The 20,097-nt window shown below is 44.9% G+C and overlaps 1 protein-coding gene across 1 annotated transcript in view; it reads right to left on the bottom strand.

Annotated features, from left to right (window-relative positions):
• LOC139540527 (obscurin-like) overlaps positions 1 to 20,097 on the bottom strand; it is a 52,347-nt gene that overhangs the window by 2,252 nt on the left and 29,998 nt on the right. Inside the window, exons 31-67 of the mRNA XM_071344411.1 lie at positions 19,949 to 20,024; positions 19,776 to 19,873; positions 17,451 to 17,551; positions 16,828 to 17,031; positions 16,570 to 16,652; positions 16,291 to 16,464; positions 15,993 to 16,152; positions 15,757 to 15,864; positions 15,344 to 15,508; positions 14,868 to 15,026; positions 14,266 to 14,443; positions 13,978 to 14,091; positions 13,708 to 13,875; positions 13,057 to 13,159; positions 12,763 to 12,892; positions 12,382 to 12,577; positions 10,526 to 10,718; positions 10,272 to 10,411; positions 10,046 to 10,158; positions 8,858 to 9,026; positions 8,398 to 8,485; positions 8,058 to 8,258; positions 7,707 to 7,767; positions 7,348 to 7,425; positions 6,946 to 7,118; positions 6,804 to 6,830; positions 6,552 to 6,704; positions 6,411 to 6,456; positions 6,218 to 6,286; positions 4,290 to 6,051; positions 4,036 to 4,167; positions 3,824 to 3,946; positions 3,460 to 3,627; positions 2,127 to 2,232; positions 1,664 to 1,903; positions 1,228 to 1,445; positions 978 to 1,074 (exon numbers count right to left, since the gene is read on the bottom strand). Of these exons, the coding sequence (XP_071200512.1) occupies positions 978 to 1,074; positions 1,228 to 1,445; positions 1,664 to 1,903; positions 2,127 to 2,232; positions 3,460 to 3,627; positions 3,824 to 3,946; positions 4,036 to 4,167; positions 4,290 to 6,051; positions 6,218 to 6,286; positions 6,411 to 6,456; positions 6,552 to 6,704; positions 6,804 to 6,830; positions 6,946 to 7,118; positions 7,348 to 7,425; positions 7,707 to 7,767; positions 8,058 to 8,258; positions 8,398 to 8,485; positions 8,858 to 9,026; positions 10,046 to 10,158; positions 10,272 to 10,411; positions 10,526 to 10,718; positions 12,382 to 12,577; positions 12,763 to 12,892; positions 13,057 to 13,159; positions 13,708 to 13,875; positions 13,978 to 14,091; positions 14,266 to 14,443; positions 14,868 to 15,026; positions 15,344 to 15,508; positions 15,757 to 15,864; positions 15,993 to 16,152; positions 16,291 to 16,464; positions 16,570 to 16,652; positions 16,828 to 17,031; positions 17,451 to 17,551; positions 19,776 to 19,873; positions 19,949 to 20,024 (6,574 nt within the window). The remainder of the gene's footprint in view (positions 1 to 977; positions 1,075 to 1,227; positions 1,446 to 1,663; positions 1,904 to 2,126; positions 2,233 to 3,459; positions 3,628 to 3,823; positions 3,947 to 4,035; positions 4,168 to 4,289; positions 6,052 to 6,217; positions 6,287 to 6,410; positions 6,457 to 6,551; positions 6,705 to 6,803; positions 6,831 to 6,945; positions 7,119 to 7,347; positions 7,426 to 7,706; positions 7,768 to 8,057; positions 8,259 to 8,397; positions 8,486 to 8,857; positions 9,027 to 10,045; positions 10,159 to 10,271; positions 10,412 to 10,525; positions 10,719 to 12,381; positions 12,578 to 12,762; positions 12,893 to 13,056; positions 13,160 to 13,707; positions 13,876 to 13,977; positions 14,092 to 14,265; positions 14,444 to 14,867; positions 15,027 to 15,343; positions 15,509 to 15,756; positions 15,865 to 15,992; positions 16,153 to 16,290; positions 16,465 to 16,569; positions 16,653 to 16,827; positions 17,032 to 17,450; positions 17,552 to 19,775; positions 19,874 to 19,948; positions 20,025 to 20,097) is intronic.

Here is a 20,097-nt window from a genome sequence, read left to right as displayed (position 1 = left end):
AAGCATGGTGGTGGCAGCATCATGCTGTGGGGATGGTTGTCAACGTCAGGGACTGGGAAACTGGTCAGAATTGAAGGAATGATGGATGGTGCTAAATAAAGGGAATTTCTTGAGGGAAACCTGTTTCAGACTTCCAGAGATTTGAGACTGGGATGAAGGTTCACCTTCCAGCAGGACAATGACCCTAAGCATACTGCTAAAGCAACACTCAAGTGGTTTAAGGGGAAACATTTAAATGTCTTGGAATGGCCTAGTCAAAGCTTATACCTCAATCCAATTGAGAATCTGTGGTATGACTTAAAGATTGCTGTACACCAGCAGAACCCATCCAACTTGAAGGAGCTGGAGCAGTTTTGCCTTGAAGAATCGGCAAAAATCCCAGTGGCTAGATGTGCCAAGCTTATAGAGACATATCCCAAGAGACTTGCAGCTATAATTGCTGCAAAAGGTGGCTCTACAAAGTATTGACTTTGGGGGGGGGTGAATAGTTATGCACGCTCAAGTTTTGTATTTTTGTGATATTTCTTGTATGTTTCACAATAAAAAATATGTTGCATCTTCAAAGCGGTAGGCATGTTGTGTCAATCAAATGATACAAACCCCCCAAAAATCTATTTTAATTCCAGGTTGTAAGGCAACAAAATAGGAAAAATGCCAAGGGGGGTGAATACTTTCGCAAGCCACTGTACACAATACATGTTTCAATTATCTAAAGGCTTTAAAATCCTTATTTAATTAACCTGTCTCTTCCCATGTATCTACACTGATTGAAGTGGATTTAACAAGTGACATCAATAACAGATCATAGCTTTCACCTGGATTCACTTTGTCGGTCTATGTCAAGTAAATCGCAGGTGTTTTTGATGTTTTGTATATAGGATCAAACTGATGCATCCTGGGCAATCAGGGCTCTAAACGTTCAGAGAAGTGTAATTATTGCTAAATAAATTAATCCTCATGTGTCTTTCTATACTTACATTATAAAAGCTAACACCCCAATAGCCCAGATGTCAGTCTCAGGTCCGACTCCTTGTCCGTCAAGGATTTCCGGAGCTTTAGGAAGGACAATGTAAACTGACAAAACATGACAGAGAGAACATTCTTCATAAGAGTTTTACTTTACAACGTTTCCATCAGTACGTGCCAGTGACTATATATTTTTTTCAACACGTCATCCTTCCCAGTCATCCTTCTGGGTAACCGTCCCAAGTCATCCTCTTGCTGTACCTTTCTCTTGTCCCTGAATATGCTCTATGTTGAGTGTCTGTCCGGGCGTGAAGGACTGAGCGGAGCCCAGGTCTACGATTTTCAGCGTGTTGCAGTCTGTCACCAGCATGTTGTCTGACTTGAGGTCCAAGTGGACAACGCGGCGGCCGTGCAGGTAGTCCACAGCACTCAGGATCTGAGCCAGCAACTCTGCTACATGGAGCTCAGAATACAGGTCTCTGTGTGGGGGAGGGAGTGAGGGAGAAAGGGAGGTGAAGCATAGTCCCTTAATGTTTATATTAAACCCATCTTCTACATAATCTGATACTCTGTAAGACACAAGTCCCCTTAGCCAGCTAACCCAACAAACCAACACACACACCACCCCCAAACACTACTAAGTAATGTCGTAATGTAAAGCAGGCAGCGATCATATTCAATGGTGTGTCTCTCTGACCTCTCAGCCAGGTTGTAGAGCAGCTCTCTGCCGGCACACAGCTCTTGGATGAGCACCAGGTAGTAGGGGGTTATGTACGCTGTGTGCAGCTGCACCAGGTGGGGGTGGTTGAGCCTCTTCAGCAGCTGGTACTCTCTGAGCACCAGCTGTCTATTCTCTGGCCTGCAGGGGGTGATCTTAGCAGCAAACAGTTGCTGGCTCTGGCTGTCCTGACACTGGGTAACCACGCTGAAACGGCCCCTGATACGGACAAAATGTAACAAGTAATGGTAAGAGACATTGCACACACATCTGTCTAGGCTACTTGCAGGCATGAAGTAAAGATGTGTAATAACTTTTAGAACAATATGTGTATGCTGTTGTGCAAGGGTTTAAATTTTAATTTAGATATGCTAAATTAGTACACATTCACGTCGTCCATAAGAAACTGCAACTTTCCTAACCCGGTATAGATATTCAGTACCTGTTGATCTCCGAGAGGAAGCTGTAGGTCTTGTGGCTAGGTTGACCTCCTGACCTACTGCCCTTTGAACCTGGGGACTCTGTCTGGATGAGGGGAATGTGTGTCTCTGTAGATCAAAGGAGAAGTATTATGTCTGGCCACAGACTCAACAAGGGAGATGGAACACTAAAACACGGACTCAACAAGGGAGATGGAACACTAAAACACAGACTCAACAAGGGAGATGGAACACTAAAACACGGACTCAACAAGGGAGATGGAACACTAAAACACAGACTCAACAAGGGAGATGGAGCACTAAAACACAGACTCAACAAGGGAGATGGAACACTAAAACACAGACTCAACAAGGGAGATGGAGCACTAAAACACAGACTCAACAAGGGAGATGGAGCACTAAAACACAGACTCAACAAGGGAGATGGAGCACTAAAACACAGACTCAACAAGGGAGATGGAACACTAAAACACAGACTCAACAAGGGAGATGGAGCACTAAAACACAGACTCAACAAGGGAGATGGAGCACTAAAACACAGACTCAACAAGGGAGATGGAACACTAAAACACAGACTCAACAAGGGAGATGGAACACTAAAACACAGACTCAACAAGGGAGATGGAGCACTAAAACACAGACTCAACAAGGGAGATGGAGCACTAAAACACAGACTCAACAAGGGAGATGGAGCACTAAAACACAGACTCAACAAGGGAGATGGAGCACTAAAACACAGACTGAACAAGGGAGATGGAGCACTAAAACACAGACTCAACAAGGGAGATGGAGCACTAAAACACAGACTCAACAAGGGAGATGGAGCACTAAAACACAGACTCAACAAGGGAGATGGAGCACTAAAACACAGACTCAACAAGGGAGATGGAGCACTAAAACACAGACTCAACAAGGGAGATGGAGCACTAAAACACAGACTCAACAAGGGAGATGGAGCACTAAAACACAGACTCAACAAGGGAGATGGAGCACTAAAACACAGACTCAACAAGGGAGATGGAGCACTAAAACACAGACTCAACAAGGGAGATGGAGCACTAAAACACAGACTCAACAAGGGAGATGGAGCACTAAAACACAGACTCAACAAGGGAGATGGAGCACTAAAACACAGACTCAACAAGGGAGATGGAGCACTAAAACACAGACTCAACAAGGGAGATGGAGCACTAAAACACAGACTCAACAAGGGAGATGGAGCACTAAAACACAGACTCAACAAGGGAGATGGAGCACTAAAACAGAACATCAAAGACTTTCATCAATAAACATATACATAAGGAAATCAAAATACTATATTTTGAATCTTCTTGCCTGCGGGATGGGTTGCCATAACAACAGGTGGAGAAGGGTCACTAAAAGGTCCTGTGCCTGTCTTGATGATGCAGCCAACCCTGAACACGTATCCTGCTCCTCTGGGTAAGTCCTTCACCACGTAGCAACTGTCTGTCACCTCCTCCGACAGGAGCTTCCACTCCACACCTGTAGCAGCACAGAGTACGGACATTTCAAATATTTAACGTGCAACATGTTGAGATCGTCATCATCAGTTGCCCACTCCAGTAGATAGTGTTAAACTTGTTAAGTTTAGCTTCACTTCACTTCACCTGGACATATCAATTTTTGTACAAAATTGAAATATTCTGTGTGATCTGTAAGCAGTGTTTTTTCTTTTTACCATCTGTGCTGTACTGAACACCGTAAACAACTGGGTCGCTGGACTGCACTGGTCTCCATACCAGCAAAAATCCACCTGCCTCCAACTGGTGCACATCAGGCCTGGTGGGGCGGATAGGCATTTCTGGAGAGAAAACAGAAAGACACATTTAGAATTGCAGAGAGACAATATCCTGCTGAATAGATTGTAAATTGAGTCTAGATATACTTGACCTTTGTTCTTTTTGAATGCAGGTATTTTAGGTATTTTGAAGGAGAAGAACTTTGATTTATTTTTTGGGCTCTCCAAGCCAGGGCTTGCCTCTTGCTCAGGCGGAACAGGAAATGAACCCTTTACAATCGGCCCTGCATCACACCAAGAAACATAAAGATTCAGATTCATCAGAACTAACTGAAAAAAGGTTTCCACTACATGAGAGAGATCTAATTTTAAAAAGTATACTAAACAAAATTGTACTGTAGCTCACCTCCCTTCGTTAAGTCCTCCTTGCTGGACGATTTAGTGAACAGCTTGGTGAGGCTAGAGGCTGATGCCCTCATCTTTTTCTTTAGTGACATGGTGGGGGTTTTGGGCTCCAATTCCCCTAGTGTGGGTCCCTGCTCCGCGCCCTCCAATTGGGAGTAGGAATGCCCTGCCCAGGACTGCCTGCGGAACAGATTCATTAACCCAACTTTGGGTGACATCCTAGGAGACTTCCCCGTGGGAGGTTTGGCCTCGAGGGCCGGTGTGGACGCATGCCTCTGGAGTCGTGCCTTTGTGTCGCTGGCCCTTGGGGGCCTCTCTGGGGCCTTGATGGACAGACTGGGGCTGGGTTTCACCGGCAGGACCTTGCTCTCTACCAGACCCTTATTTCTGTCCGTTGGGTTCTGGTTGGGGTGTGTTGTCCTTCTCGGTGGGATCTGAAGTTGGCCTCTCCGGCGCTGGGGCTCCTGGTCATCATCCTCAACCTCAGACCCCTGGAGCAGGGAGCAGGGGGACGGGGTGATCAGGGGCTCCTCTTGGTCATCATACTCATCCCCTGCTCTCCCTCTATGTTTGGCTAAAGGGCGGCCGTGGGACATATCCTCACAGGAGCCCAGCCTGCTGGAGGCCTCAGAGCCATGCTCGAGGATGAAGGACTCAGCCAGGGAGCCCTGCGAGCCAGCCAGGTTCTCCCCTTCCTCCTCGCCTGGTCTCCCCTGCTCTGGCCTAGGGCTCTTCTCTGGACCAGCATGGGGCAATTTTGCACCCAGTTTCTGAAGCCTGGCTGTAAGCACTGCGGGAGCCACTGCCACTGAACCTCTTCTACCTTTGATCTGGGGAGGGGCAACGACTAAGCTCTTATCCTCCTCTTCATCAGTGAAATCCTCCTTAAGACTCAAAGCATCTTCCTCTTCTCTGCATTTGGCGGATCCTGGTGAGCGTCGGGAGTAGTCGTCCAACGACCTGCTCCTCCTGTGCGGGGGTGCATTGTGCGAGAGGCCGACCCCGCTGTCGAAGGAGCAAGACTTGAGCATGGACGACTGCAAAGACCCTCGCCTTTGCCCGTGACTGGTATCTCCCTCGTCCTCCATGTACTCAATGAGCGGCTCGTTAAGGCGGCTAGAGAGGCTGCTGCGGTGCGGCTTGCGGCCCCTCTCCTGCTTTTTGGCCTGGAACTTGTCCCTGAGGGTCATGTGGCGGGCGGACATGGGCGAGAGCTGCGCGGAGCTGTCGTAGAAGGTGCTGTGGATCAGGCTGCTCCTGGCGATGCGCCCTCCTTCACTCCCGGACATGGAGCTGTCATCCCCCTCGGAGAAGTACAAGGATGGGCTGCTGTCTCGGCTGACCCTCCTCTCCCTCTGGGGGGTTGGCTGCCTGGAGGTGTCCGAGGACCCTACGGACTGCCTGCTTATGCTCCTTTCTAGCACGGTTCTCTGTCCTCCCATCTCCTCTTCCTCCATGATCCCCTCCTCCTCCTCTTCGTCCAATTTAAGCTTGGCGAAGGGCTCAGGGATCCTGGCTCTCTCCATGAGGAGGTCGAAGTCTTCCTCCTCCTCATCTTCATCCTCCTCTGTGGTGGTGCAGTGGTGGAAGAAGTCCCAGGCGTCGGCCTCGTCATACTCCGAGGAGGAGCCGCTGCTCATTGAGGTGCTGCTGGGCTCGTGGGGGTCCCGCGGGGCTGTGACAGAGGTCTCCCGAGGAGGGGCATCGAGCAGCTCTGGGATGGGCCTCAGGGTGAGGACCGAGCCCAGGCAGGTCAGAGAACGCTGGGTTGCGAGGGGAGAGAAAGCAGGTGAAAGAGAAGACAGCACAGTCATACAAAGCTGTCAAGAGACAGTTAAGAAAACACTGGATATACTGCATAAAGAGAGAGATGAGACAAGAAAGACTGCACTGGACAGAGTTGAAAGTCTGAAGGTCTCATTACTGTACCTGCCATTTCCTCCTTGAGATAAAGACTTTCAGAGCCCTTGTGTTGATGTCATCAGTTTCATCCTTGCTCTGACAGTGTAATCAACATGACAGAATGTGTTAGGCAAGAGTCATTGTTTTTCCTCCATTTATTTCATTCGTCTCCGTCAACCCTGGCTGAGACATACCAGTAAACAAATTCTATAACTCTTACCTGGAACCATTCATGCCCCAGACACTCAAATGCAGTTGGTCGCTTTCTGAAGAGAGAACAAATAATTTAGAGTTATATCCACATGATATATTTTTACGGCGGGGAGGGATCTTTATTAATTTCCATGGTTGTGTATCTTACTCTGGGTCTGGCTGCAGGACCGTGCGGAGGAAGTCCTGGGCCTCTGTGCTCCTGTAGGTGAGGTCAGGTGCGTCCCAGTTCAGTGTCCCCTCCCCCACCCTCAGCAGAGTGGCCCGGTCCGTCTCCCCCACGAACGGACAGCGGCACATCAGACTGACAGGACACAGCATGATTTCACCGGTCAACGCTCACTCGCATTACATGTATGATGACAATATAATATATAATATCAAACCTCAAATCAGTACTTACCATAAATACGCCACAACACCAATGGACCTAACAAAGATAAGACATTTCTGTAGTGATAAATCATCACATTGTACCTTCACATGACAGGAATGTCACAAACAGTAGCATAGATGTACTGAAACAGAGAGTACATTTAGCTTACCAGATGTCACTTGCTATAGTGACAGGGTCTTGATGTATGATCTCAGGTGCTACAAACTCTGGAGTGCCAAACTGGCTGTACTGGTGTCTGGAAGTGTCCATCTCTTGACAGAAGCCAAAGTCACAGATCTTGATCTCCTCTCTGGGTGGAAACACCATCAGGATATTGTCCGGCTGTGTGAATTACAGACAGTGGGTGAGGGAACATAGTAGTAGAATTAATAAAGCCTCTTCTATTCATTCTATTTCTATGTGAGGGAATTGGTCATGTCATGACTAAGCTGTCCATTCAAGTGAATGACCATTCTGAATTGTTTTAATGCACACAAAACAAAATGTATGTATTAAGAATCAAATGAAATATACCAACTGCTTTATGAATATGGATGTAGGAAGAGCTTACTTTGATGTCCAGATGAAGAATTTTCATGCTGTGGATGTGACCAACTCCCTCCAGGATTTGCTGAACGTACATCTGCACCTGGTACAATGAAAGCATGGTTACGGACGGTTTATAGACATCATACGGGCAGGTTGTAAGCGTTCGGACAAAACAGGTCCAACAATGTTGTGTTTTACATAATTTAGCAGACGCTCTTATCCAGAGCAATTAGGGTTAAGTGCCTTGCTCAAGGGCACATCGGCAGATTTGTCCCCTAGTCAGCTCAGGGATTCAAACCCGTGACTTTTCGGTTACCAGCCAGCGCTCTTAACCGCTAGGCTACCTGCCGCCCTTCACAGAATAGAGATGTAATGTTTTACCTCTCTCTCACTGACCGATCCCTTCAACAGCAGATGATCAAGAAGACCATAAGAAGAGCAGCTATAGATGTCATTAAGAAGAATATACAGTGTTATACATTGATCACATTTTTTTGTCATGTTCCATTTCCTACTCCAGGTTTTACGTTTTATTTATTCGCCCCAAAGAAAAGACGTGAAAGACAAAATAGTACAGATTTTTTTTTAACTCACCAAAACGGTGTGCAGGTGAGGTTGTTCAAGCTCACAAGCTACAGTACAGTATGTTTTATTATGACTACATGTCCACTCTTAGGCCTTCATCAGAGGACTGTATGTGGAAGAGGCTAAAAGCGCCATGGTGAAGGATACGCTTCAGTGACCAGGACCAGGGTCCTGCGTGTAGAGAAGAAGTCCAGCAGACAGGACACCCTGGGGTGGGCCAACCGGGAGAGCAGGTCTCTCTCCTGGAAGGCCCTGGTCCTCGTACTGCTCCTCAGGGGCAGGAACTTGGCGGCAAAGCCCTCGCCAGTCCTCCTGTGGGTAACCCGCTTCACCACCCCATATGTGCCTCTACAGACACAGGGAGAAGACAAAGGACGGAAGCCATTTTTAGATAATTGGGACACAGCTAAAGGGAGCGTAAGTCTCCACAGTTGCAGATTGACTGCAGACGTGGGAAATAGGATATCCCAAAAAAGTCGGTATTTACCTCCCTATCTCCTCATGGACGTCATACACAGAGAGCAGCTTCCTCCTCTTCCCAAGCTCCACCTCCCTCTCCTGCGACTCCAGTGGACCTACAGAAAAGAGGACCATGGCCATGCAGTCACAGGTAGTCCAGACCGAGAATATCACGTATGTGGTGTTATGTTGGTTTCAGATAAGGATGCACACCTTCCAAGCATATTGTGGTAAAACTGCCAAAGGTTTGTCATCAGCTAGCTTGAATGAATGTAACAATAAGGACAGTGAACAGAAAGACATACCCCACTGGGCACAGACATAAATTCACATTCTATTCCACGTTGGTTCAGAGTAATTTCATTGAAATGACATGGAAACAACCAGTGTGTACTCAGTGGGATGGCTCTAGCAAAAAGTTGTGCACTACTGTAGAAGGGAAAAGGGAATCATTTGAGAAACTGCGTAGGTGTGTCCTGAGGCCTCACCCTCCTCCACTGTGAGCTGAGCCTGACAGGATGTGTGTCCGGAGTCGTTATAGGCCCAGCAGGTGTAGATGCCACCGTCCTCGCTCTCCGGGTACAGCACAGTCAGAGAGCAGCGGGCACCATTCTGGACCACCTCCACATTCTCATTGGCCAACAGCTCCTCTCCATCCTCCAATCATATAAGAGTGACACAGTAATAAGGTACAGCTTCTAAGACAACACAGGGGGTCTCAGACTCCCGGCAGTAGAGGAGGATACCAAATATTACAAAGGCAACAGAATCCATATATACTCAACAAAAATATAAACGCAACATGTGAAGCAGGACTGTCCAACCCTGTTCCTGGAGAGCTACCATCCTGTAGGTTTTCACTCCAACCCTCATCTAGCGCACGTGATTCTAATAATTAGCTGCTTGAAAAGCTGAATCAGGTTGGTTACAACTGGGGTTGGAGTGAAAATCTACAGGAGGGTAGCTCTCCAGCTACAGGGTTGGACAGCCCTGATGTAAAGTGTTGGTCCCATGTTTCATGAGCTGAAATAAAAGATACCCAGACATTATCCATTCGCACAAAAAGCAATTTTGTGCACACATTTGTTTACAACCCTGTTATTGAACATTTCTCCTTTGCCAAGATAATCCATCCACCTGACAGGTGTGGCATATCAAGAAGCTGATTAAACAGCATGATCATTACACAGATGCACCTTGTGCTGGGGACAACAAAAGGCCACTCTAAAATGTAAAGTTCTGTCACACAACACAATGCCACAGAAAATGTTGAGGGAACGTGCAATTGGCATGCTGACTGCACAAATGTTCACCAGAGCTGGCTCCAAAATGGGTGGGGCTATGCCCTCCCAAGCCCAACCATGGCTGCGCCCCTGCCAAGTCATGTGAAACCCATAGATTAGTGCCTAATGAATTTATTTCAATTGACTGATTACCTTATATGAACTGTAAGTCAGTAAAATCGTTGAAATTGTTCCATGTTGGGTTTATATTTTTGTTCAGTATAGATTACTGCTCATTTGATAAATGGGTGTGGTTAGTCCGGTGTCAGATATGCTGAAATGATATGGCGCATGTCATATCATAATAAAGGTTAGTATGAAGTTATTTATAACAGTGAATCAGCTGATGGTGGTCTTAGATTGAGAAGGCACATCGGTTTGAAGCTTCCCTACCTTGTACCACTGAATCTCGGGGGTTGGCCTTCCTGTGATGATGATGGTGAAGGTAGCTGATTGGCCAGACTCCACACACAGGTCCTCTGCCGGCACCTGAATGGAGGAAGGAGCTGAGGAAACAGGAAGTTAAGTAATTCCGTGAGATTATTCAAGTTTTAGGAACAGTGGCCACTTCAAAACCAAAAACAATGAACTACAGTGTGAGTGTGCACAGTACAAGTACCTGCTGGCATTTCCTGTATGGTCTCAGGGACATAAAGTTCCTCCTCAACCTCGGGTCTCTCCTCAAGATCATTGGGGAACTGTGGCACCTCCACGTGGCCTCTGGCGGTGGGGTCCCTTTCCTCTGGGCCACCCTCAGCTCTGTAGAGAAAATATTGTGATAAATATAGAGACGGTGCATATATTGGGATAGAGAGAGAGACGGTGCAGTAGTATGATAATGTACAGTATCACAGTTCTGGCAGGTAGACTCACGGCTTAGCATATCCAGGCTGGAAGAGCATTTTGACGATAGATGTGGGGCTGAAGTCTGTCTGCAGCCATTGCTTCACCATGGCAGTGGACCAGCCATCTGAGTCTGGAGGAAGCAGAATGACATCACTCACAGACTGACAGATGCCCTTAGGTTCTCTTAGAGTCTTAGAATCCAAAATCATTACTTCATATTAGCTGGCCTTTAAGTTGAATAGATTTTTTGAAGCCATGCCAACTTGTGACTGAGGCAAAGCGTGTCGAGGCATTAACAACTATCTATTTAAAAATGTAGAATGTGAAAAATATGATAAAAGCAAATATTAGGAACATACAGTACCCTTACCTCCAGACTCATATAAGCACAATAACCAGTGCACGTCTTACCTCCAGACTTGACGGACACCCAATAGTTTGTAAATCAGCCCATGAACAGGAGGACATGGACACATGGGGGGGAGGGGCATAAGGAGCACCTAATGCCCAGCACATGACCATCTTGTATGGGTAGGAGTGGAGAGTTAGCTGGGCATGCGTTGGAGAGGAGAGAGGAGGACCCATCCACATGCACTGGGTCCATGATACTGGGAACATGATAAGACCTACATGATGAAGGCTCTGTGAGGTACTTCCTGCTCAGGGGAATACAGAGGAAGTGGGATGGAGAGCAGGGTTACAGAGAATGGATGGAGTCACATGATCAATTGGTGTCCAAAAGCCTAAAGGAAAACTACTTAGAGGTGAAATCATAGCTCATGAAGGAAAGCAATTTATACATACTGCAATGCCAGTGATCTATCATATTTATTTAAATAAATGGACTAATTGAATGTACTTGGTGACTTAAATGTGTTAAAGATGTTTGGAATGGATTAAATGTAAGTAGGTCCTGATATGGACTCTGAGGGGTGGTTTCCCGGGCTCAGATTAAGCCTAGTCATGGACTAAAAAGCAAGATCAATGGAGAATCTTCATTGAAAGTGCATTTCAGTCTTGGACTAGGCTTAATATGTGTCTGGTAAACACTCCTAGATGTAAATGAGCTATGGCCCCTTCTTTCTCCTGTTTGGAAAAGCTTTTTGTAAATCCATCAAGATCAGTCAAATGGGAGCAAATGACCCGGTCCGTTCCAATACTATTCATTTCTGAAAGATGGAAACATGATGAAAACACAAACCAAAACATCCAATACTAAAGTGTATCAATGTCTTTCATGAATATGTACAACTAGGAATGATATGATATCTATGTTGATTGCTAATGTAGGTGACTGGAAGTCTTTATGGTTTCAAGGGTGTTTGGAATGAAATGGGAGAGAAAGTGTAACCTAGGTAATGAGACAATCCAAATTGAAAATGAGGAATGGCAATGATGACTGACAGTGTGAAAACAGATATAAAGTGAAGTGGTTTGAGGTAAAGTGAAGTGAGGTGAAACTAAGGAATAACCATGGCATGTGCTTTCCTAATCCCTCGTCAGTTAACACTACATTTATACTGTCCACAGAATAAAACTGGGATAACACAATACTTATCCTTGTCTCTCATGAGGAATCAGTAAGAGTTGGACCTATGGGGTCTTTATCCTATATTATAAACTAGGGTGGTTCTAGCCCTGAATGCTGATTGGCTGACAACCATGGTATATTAGACCGTATACCACGGGTATGACAAAACATTTATTTTTACTGCTCTAATTACATTGGTAACCAGTTTATAATAGCAATAAAGCACCTCGGGGGTTTGTGTTATATGGCCAATATACCATGGCTATGTACAGTCCTTAGCAGTGGTATATTGGCCATATATCACACCTCCTTGGGCCTTATTGCTTAAATATATTACTGTCATCCTATTAACCATGTCTTACAGTGTAGACAGCCTTCTTCTCAAAACCTGCTTCCTTACTCCCAGGTGGAAATTTACCTTGATTGGGTGGAACTCTCCTACCTTTGGTCAAGAGGACCTGTGGTTGGTCAGGCTCACTGTCAATCACTTGTGTGAAGGCGGCGCACAGCTCTGCTTTACTCTTGGCACTGCCCAACTGGTTCCACAGCTGAAACGTAACAAGATTTCACATTTTAAATTCACTTCTTTATAAGAGTGTTCAAAAGCTCCTAGGGTGCATTGCTATGAAGAAAAGCAACAGTATATTGTACCTTAATGTTATACCTACATATTAGGAAGAAGCATTACATATGAAGTACATAAAGGGGTTTCATACATGTCCAATACGCATACCTCACACTCATACCATCCCAGGTCTGTCTCTCCAGGGTTCATTAAGGTGAGAGTGAGGATCCCACTGCGGGCGTCACTCTCTATGTGGTACTTCCTCTGGTCTGTCAGCTCTCTGGCATCCTTAAACCACCTGCCCCCAGAGCATGCAAGGGCACACAGCCAAATAACAACATGTGGGTGGATCTCAATGGGAATCAACATCAAATACATTTAAAGTTGTAAAATTGTCCTGCAACACGGTGATCAAATTAAGATCCTGCATCTGTAAACCCAGTGCAGTTTACTGTACAATACCTGACTTGGGGTAGAGGTGTGCTGTGCGTGGAGCAGATTAACTGGACTTCCTCTCCCTCCAGCAGACATGCACTCTGCAGCCTAGTAATGAACCTGGGGGGTGCTGTGGGACAAGAAGTAATGAGTTAATTCAATCTACGCATTACGTATTATCTTTGCACAATAGGACATGGAGTATACCGTAACATGTTGGATAGCAAAATCATATGTGTACGATTTGTGTATTTCAGTGTATTTAAGCTCTAATCTTCATCAGCATGTAATTTGTGAGTGAGGTAGGCTGAATCATAGAATTAGGAATTAGAATACACTAATAGATTTAATAATAAATAATACATAGTCATTTAGTAGGATCTCTATGGACTGAGTGCTCTGTCAGTCCTGACTGTGGGTGCTGAGTTCAGCACCAAAGCGACTGCAAGTGACCGTTGACTCTTTACGCGCACCTGTTAATCATTATGATTCACACCTGGACTCCATTACCTTTATCATTTCCTCCCCTTTATATGTCACTCTCCCATGTTCACTCAGTTGTTGGTATTGTTCCTGTGTATCAGCGTACTGCCTTATGTTAGTGTGGTGCTCTTGGCTTTGTTGTTTTATTAAAACGTTGCACCTGCTTCCGACTTACCGCCCCATCATTACACTCACCGTCCACCACCATCTTGGCCAGTGTGCTAGCATGACCCACGGGGCTGGAGGCATAGCACACGTACTGTCCAGAGTCCTTGGGGGTGACTGCGTCCAGGATGAGACAGCAGGTTCCTGTCCGGTCTGCAGTGATGATGTGGTGAGGGCCGTCCTCTAGGACCAGGCCGTCTGGGGAAGTCATATCAGAGACCGTACTGCTGTTTAAAAACGTATTATGTCAAAAAATAAAAATGTTTTTTGAAAGGCTTACTATGCTGCTGACTCTTTTACCTTTGAACCAGCTGACCACTGGTTTGGGTGTTCCTGTGACTTTGCATGCCAATTTGATTGTCTGCCCGATCTTTGTTGTGCAGTCAGCCAGGAGAACTTTGAACTCTGGTGGACCTAAAGAAACAACCACAAGACTACTGTAATAATGGGAAGAGACCAGGCAACAGAGCTAGAGCTAACATTGGATAAAGTTAATGCTGGACAGAGCTAACAGGGGACCGAACCGGTGATAGTCCTAGGCAGACTCAACAATGGACATTACCAAAAGACCTAGTCAGAGGAACTCACTAGAAGCAGTCAGGCTGGAGCGTTGCTGCAGCTCTCTCAGGTCTTTGAGCCAGGACAGCTTGAGCAAAGTGGAATGACCCTGCAGTGTGTACCTCCTTACTGAGCCGCGGTGCTCATGCCACAGCTCCCAGGACTTCTCATCTCCCCCCACCATCTCCTTCACCTCCACATCATTCAGCTGTGGAGGGGGAGACGCTCATATCACAAGGAAGGTACTCTATGTGCAATGTAGATGGTTCGGTAACCCACTCTGAAGCTAAAATGAATAATAATCATAATTTCTATACCTAAATAAAAATACTTTTATAAACAATGTAATCAGGTCTGAAAACGAACTGAAATTGAACTGAATTTCAAATTAAAATCAAAAATAAAATAAAACTATAACCTTGCCACACTCATAAGATGAGTAGGCTTGCCTGAAGCCTGAACACTTATCTCCCAAAGCTAATGCGTTGGTTTAAGCTCAGAGGGAAAACAACGTCTTGTTGCTCTCAGGACACCTAGGTTCGAACCCCAGTCGGTAACACAATATGTTTGCTGCGAGGATTTGGACTATACATTTACATTGACTAAGGCAAAGGATGAGGGCCAGGTTTTACCTTCATCTTGTTCTTGAAGGCGTAGGTGTCAGAGTTCATGCCGGGGTCTCTCTTGAGCTTACAGAGGAGGACACAGTCCTTAAAGAGAAACACCTGCCTCTGGTGTCCCCGGGAGGACGTCTTGATCTCAGGAGACTCCTCCCACACAGTGAAGGGACCCTGTGAGGAGGAAAGACGTGGTATCAAAGCTTCAGATGGAACTGCATTATCCATGAAGAAATTACTTAATTCACATCTCAAACACGTAATCAAGATGGTGCATTGCAAGTTTTATCCAGTCAGTTAATTGACATTTCAGCTTTCAATGATGCCGTGTCCCCCTCAACATTTAAAGCAACAACCTTCATGGGTTGTTACGGCACACTTGACCTCAGCTAGTCTGGACACTTTGATGTATTCATCTATCCCTTCTCTCTGGAGCTAACAACATCACCAGGTAGAACTCAACCACTCTTTGTGGGTTATGGGTGAGTTACCTGGCGGACGGGTTCTCCCAGTGCAGTGAGTGGGGCAGGGTAGTTCTCAATCAGAGACACCTGGTGCAGGTTGTCAGAACGCCAGGGCAGACAGGACACCATGGAGAATGCATCCTCCAGCAGACAGCAGCTTTTCCCACACTTAGCCTTGTTCTTGATCAGCTCCTGTCAACACACACACACACACACACACACACACACACACACACACACACACACACACACACACACACACACACACACACACACACACACACACACACACACACACACACACACACACACACACACACACGCGCGCGCGCGCGCGCGCGCACACACACACACGCACACGCACACAGGGAGAAATCCATGGATTAATGCTTTGAAAAGGTCTCTTAATGGACACTTAGAATCGAATAATGAGCACTGACCTTGAGCAAGGCCTGGTAGGTCTGAATCCTCTCCGCTGGTCTCTGTAAGAAGGTGATGACATCCAGCACTGCAGTTTCGGGGTGCTCAGGCTCTGTTCTCGTGTTTTGCTGGAACACAAAGGTCAATATATGTGAATGTCAGCGTGGAAAACTGGGAGCATGTGAGAGCAAATTATTTTTCTTCTGGGTGTGAGGGTCGATTTCTGTGCGTTATGGTAAATTATCTGATTGCATGCCTTGAAGTACTGCTGGATGGACTTGTCAGTGACACAGGCCTCTGCCTGTGTTTGGCCCATCATGTACTGCAGATACTTCTGAAAGTCCTCTGCGTGTTTGACCAGGTGCATGGCCACGTCATCATCAGTAGAACACTCGCTCAGCCTGGGCAGAATAGACCTGAGTAGGGGATAGGAAAATAAGGACAGTGTTTACCTCGTTTTTCATGACATGAGTCAAAAAATGTATCTTAAACAGCATTTTATTTGATTAACCAGCTCTCACTCTCGACAAAGAGAACAGTTGTGACGTTATCACCTCTCGTGTAAAGCCATGATGTCCTTGATATTGCGGAAGATAGTTTCTTTCTGGTTGATGACGTTGATGGGGACATGAGGGCTGGTGTCTAAGTGGTGCAGGTAGTGGGATGTAAAGTCCTTCATCTCCTTCACAAACTCTTCCTCCCCATCAATCAGCCCCTGGATCAATTGGCTAAAGACAGAAGAATTATCACATGGAATGCTGACATTATTCTTTAAGAGACTATATTAATCAAATATGCTGAATTCTGTGATCAAACAATATTAATTCACTCACCTTAATGTTCTTCTATACTCTTCCTCTGTAGAACCTGATCCATCCATCTCCTGTTGTGGTGTCCTCACTTGTGGGAATGTCTCCTTTACAAAATGCAAAACAGTTTGATTAAATGTACAGTCAAAAATTATCATTACCTCTGACGAATCCTGTTATTGTGAAGAAACATAAAAAGTAGTTTGCATTGCATTGTCAAAATATGTCCATTTTGTCCATTTTATGCCCATCCTTCACCAGGACATACTGATGACCTAATACCTTTCTCTTCTTCTCCAGGTATGCAGGGGAGACCCATCCTTGGCGTGAGGGGCTGTTTTTGGAGGGTTTGGTACGGACCAGCCACTTCTCAGGGTGGACAGAGTCCAAGACCTCCACGTATTGGCCCTCCTTCAACACAAAGGTCTCCTTGTTGCCACCTTGTTGAGAGGTGCAGTTAGCTCTGGCCACATAGATATCAAATGTCTGTGGAAAAAAGTTGGTAAAAAGTTTAGATACAAAACGCTATAGCCACAAATGTTTCACATTTGTATCTTTTGGTCATAAATGACTGCTTATGGTATAATCCAGCAGTATACCACCCTGCATCCCACTGCTGGCTTGCCTCTGAAGCTAAGCAGGGTTGGTCCTGGATGGAAGAGCAGATGCTGCTGGAAGTGGTGTTGGAGGGCCAGTAGGAGGCACTCTTTCTTCTGGTCTATAAAAAAATATCCCAATGCCCCACATTGCCCTGTGTAGGGTGCTGTCTTTCAGATGGGATGTTGAATGGGTGTCTTGACTCTTTGTGGTCACTAAAGATCCCATGGCACATATTGGAATAGTAGGGGTGTTAAAATGGGGGGGGCTGCTATGAGGAAGTTTTTCCAAAGTAGACCATACCGTACCTCTCTTCTGTCCTCGTCACCATCTGACTCTGAGCCAGAACCTGTGAGAGCAGCATGCGTGTGGTGTTTCGGGGACAGAGTCCTCAGCTTGGCATCAGTAGCTGGTGGGACATTCAGAGGAAGTGAGAGAAGTGAACAGAAGCGTGCAAATGTCATTGAGTAATGTGTACTGTATGTAGCAAGGTAATGTTGTTCCCTTAGGTTATGAACAAGATAGCTTTCGTTTTGACATACCAGACTATTGTCACTCTTACTATTTAAATTCAACTTAGTGATCATAGATTGGACTGGTTCAATGAGGACACTTTATGGGTTATTCTATTTCTGAATTTTTACTTCTACTGTGGTATTGCTTTAACCATAACCATGACTGTTGGTGTATAATTTATACAATTATTATGAATCTTTATCTGTCATTTGAGTTTAACAAAGGTGGTATAATTATGACAATCAAGACATGTAGAATGGTTTAGCCCAGCTCTCCTGAATCTGTGTTGCATCCTCCATTTCACTGTTTGTTGTCTTCTGCTCACATTGGAGAAGGTATGTTTTTTTCTGCTCTGACATTTCACTATATTTCTACTAAAAAGTAGCAGAATGTGTTCCCTGTAAACTTTATTCATGCACGGAGTCTGAATTCTGTTTGTTTAGAATGTTATCTTTGTACACATTCTTAATGGAATGTTTGCCTTAATGAGCATCATACTTAGCATTCTATGCTAGCTGTACATTGCATTCTCATTGGTCAGGGACTGAACGTGATATTGCTTTACTATCCAACAGGTGCAGATAACATTTTATTTATTTATTTTACTATTTATTTATAAAATTATTTATATTATAATTACTGCAGGTATGTTACCCTTTTCTATTTGAGAATTTCAAGGGGTTGTATTCTTTTTAGATTTATATTACAATGTATTATACAGTGCCTTACAAAAGTATTCACCCCCCTTGGCGATTTTACTATTTTGTTTCATTACAACCTGCAATTGAAAAATTATTTTTATTTGGATTTCATGTAATGGACATACACAAAATAGTCGAAATTGGTGAAGTGAAATGAAAAAAATTACTTGTTTCATAAAATTCAAAAAAATAAACAACGGAAAAGTGGTGAGTGCATATGTATTCACCCCCTTTGCTATGAAGCCCCTACATAAGATCTGGTGAAACCAATTACCTTCAGAAGTCACATAATTAGTTAAATAAAGTCCACCTGTGTGCAATCTAAGTGTCACATGATCTGTCACATGATCTCAGTATATATAAACCTGTTCTGAAAAGGCCCCAGAGTCTGCAACCGCTAAGCAAGGGGCACCACCAAGCATGCGGCACCATGAAGACCAAGGAGCTCTCCAAAGAGGTCAGGGACAAAGTTGTGGAGAAGTACAGATCAGGGTTGGGTTATAAAAAAATATACGAAACATTGAACATCCCACGGAGCACCATTAAATCCATTATAAAAAAATATGGCACCACAACAAACCTGCCAAGAGAGGGCCGCCCACCAAAACTCAGGGACCAGGCAAGGAAGGCATTAATCAGAGAGGCAACAAAGAGACCAAAGAGACCCTGAAGGGGCTGCAAAGCTCCACAGTGGAGATTGGAGTATCTGTCCATATGACCCCTTTAAGCCGGACACTCCACATAGCTGGGCTTTGCAGAAGAGTGGACAGAAAAAAAAGCCATTGCTTAAAGAAAAAAATAAGCAAAGACATTTGGTAATCGCCAAAAGGCATGTGGGAGACTCCCCAAACATATGGAAGAAGGTACTCCGGTCAGATGAGACAAAAATTGAGCTTTTTGGCCATCAAGGAAAACCCTATGTCTGGCGCAAACCCAACACATCTCATCACCCCGAGAACACCATCAATTTTAATTCCAGGTTGTAAGGCAACAAATTAGGAAAAATGGGGGTGAATACTTTCGAAAGCCACTGTAAGGTGGATTGCATGTGCATTGCATGTGCTTGTGCACAAATACTTGTATAGGTCTATGCATCACTGTGTCATATCCTATTGGAGAAGGTGCAGATGATGTTGAGAGGTACTGATACCTGTTATTTTCTACATCTACAACACTGTCTTTACTCTACACAACACAACGCAGACTGAAACCCATTACATGTGTATGATATCAAATTATTATAATATTTACAGCAATCAGTGTTAAAGTAAATGGATTCAGTACAATTAGTGTTAAAGTAAATGGATTCAATACAATCAGTGTTAAAGTAAATGGATTCAATACAATGTGAAATACCATAACCACGAAAGGCAACAACTCAATATTTAAGTCTAACGACAACAAAACATGGCTGACCTTTGACCTTCAAATGTCTCTTTGGTGGTTGAGGTGTGACTTTCTGTTCTTTATCCTTATGGGATAACTGGTCCTCTGACTTAATGGCTTCCTTTACCCTGTGGGAATATTTTAGCTTATTAACATATGATTAAAAGTCTTTGGATGTTAAATGAAGTTTGTGAAGGTCTTACCTGCAGGGATCTTTGGGGATGATGTCAACAGGCTCTATGAAATCTGGAGCTGTGTCGTAGTCTGAGGGACTAGACACTGGAGAGACAGAGAAAACAAAATATGATTTTTAGTCTATCAACCAAACAGTTACAACTCACCCCTTGCAAAG

This window comes from Salvelinus alpinus, chromosome 15 (assembly GCF_045679555.1).
Source record: "Salvelinus alpinus chromosome 15, SLU_Salpinus.1, whole genome shotgun sequence".
Taxonomy (NCBI): domain Eukaryota; kingdom Metazoa; phylum Chordata; class Actinopteri; order Salmoniformes; family Salmonidae; genus Salvelinus; species Salvelinus alpinus.
The sequence above is the reverse complement of the archived record's forward strand: the minus strand, read 5'-3'. Positions and strand labels throughout refer to the sequence as shown.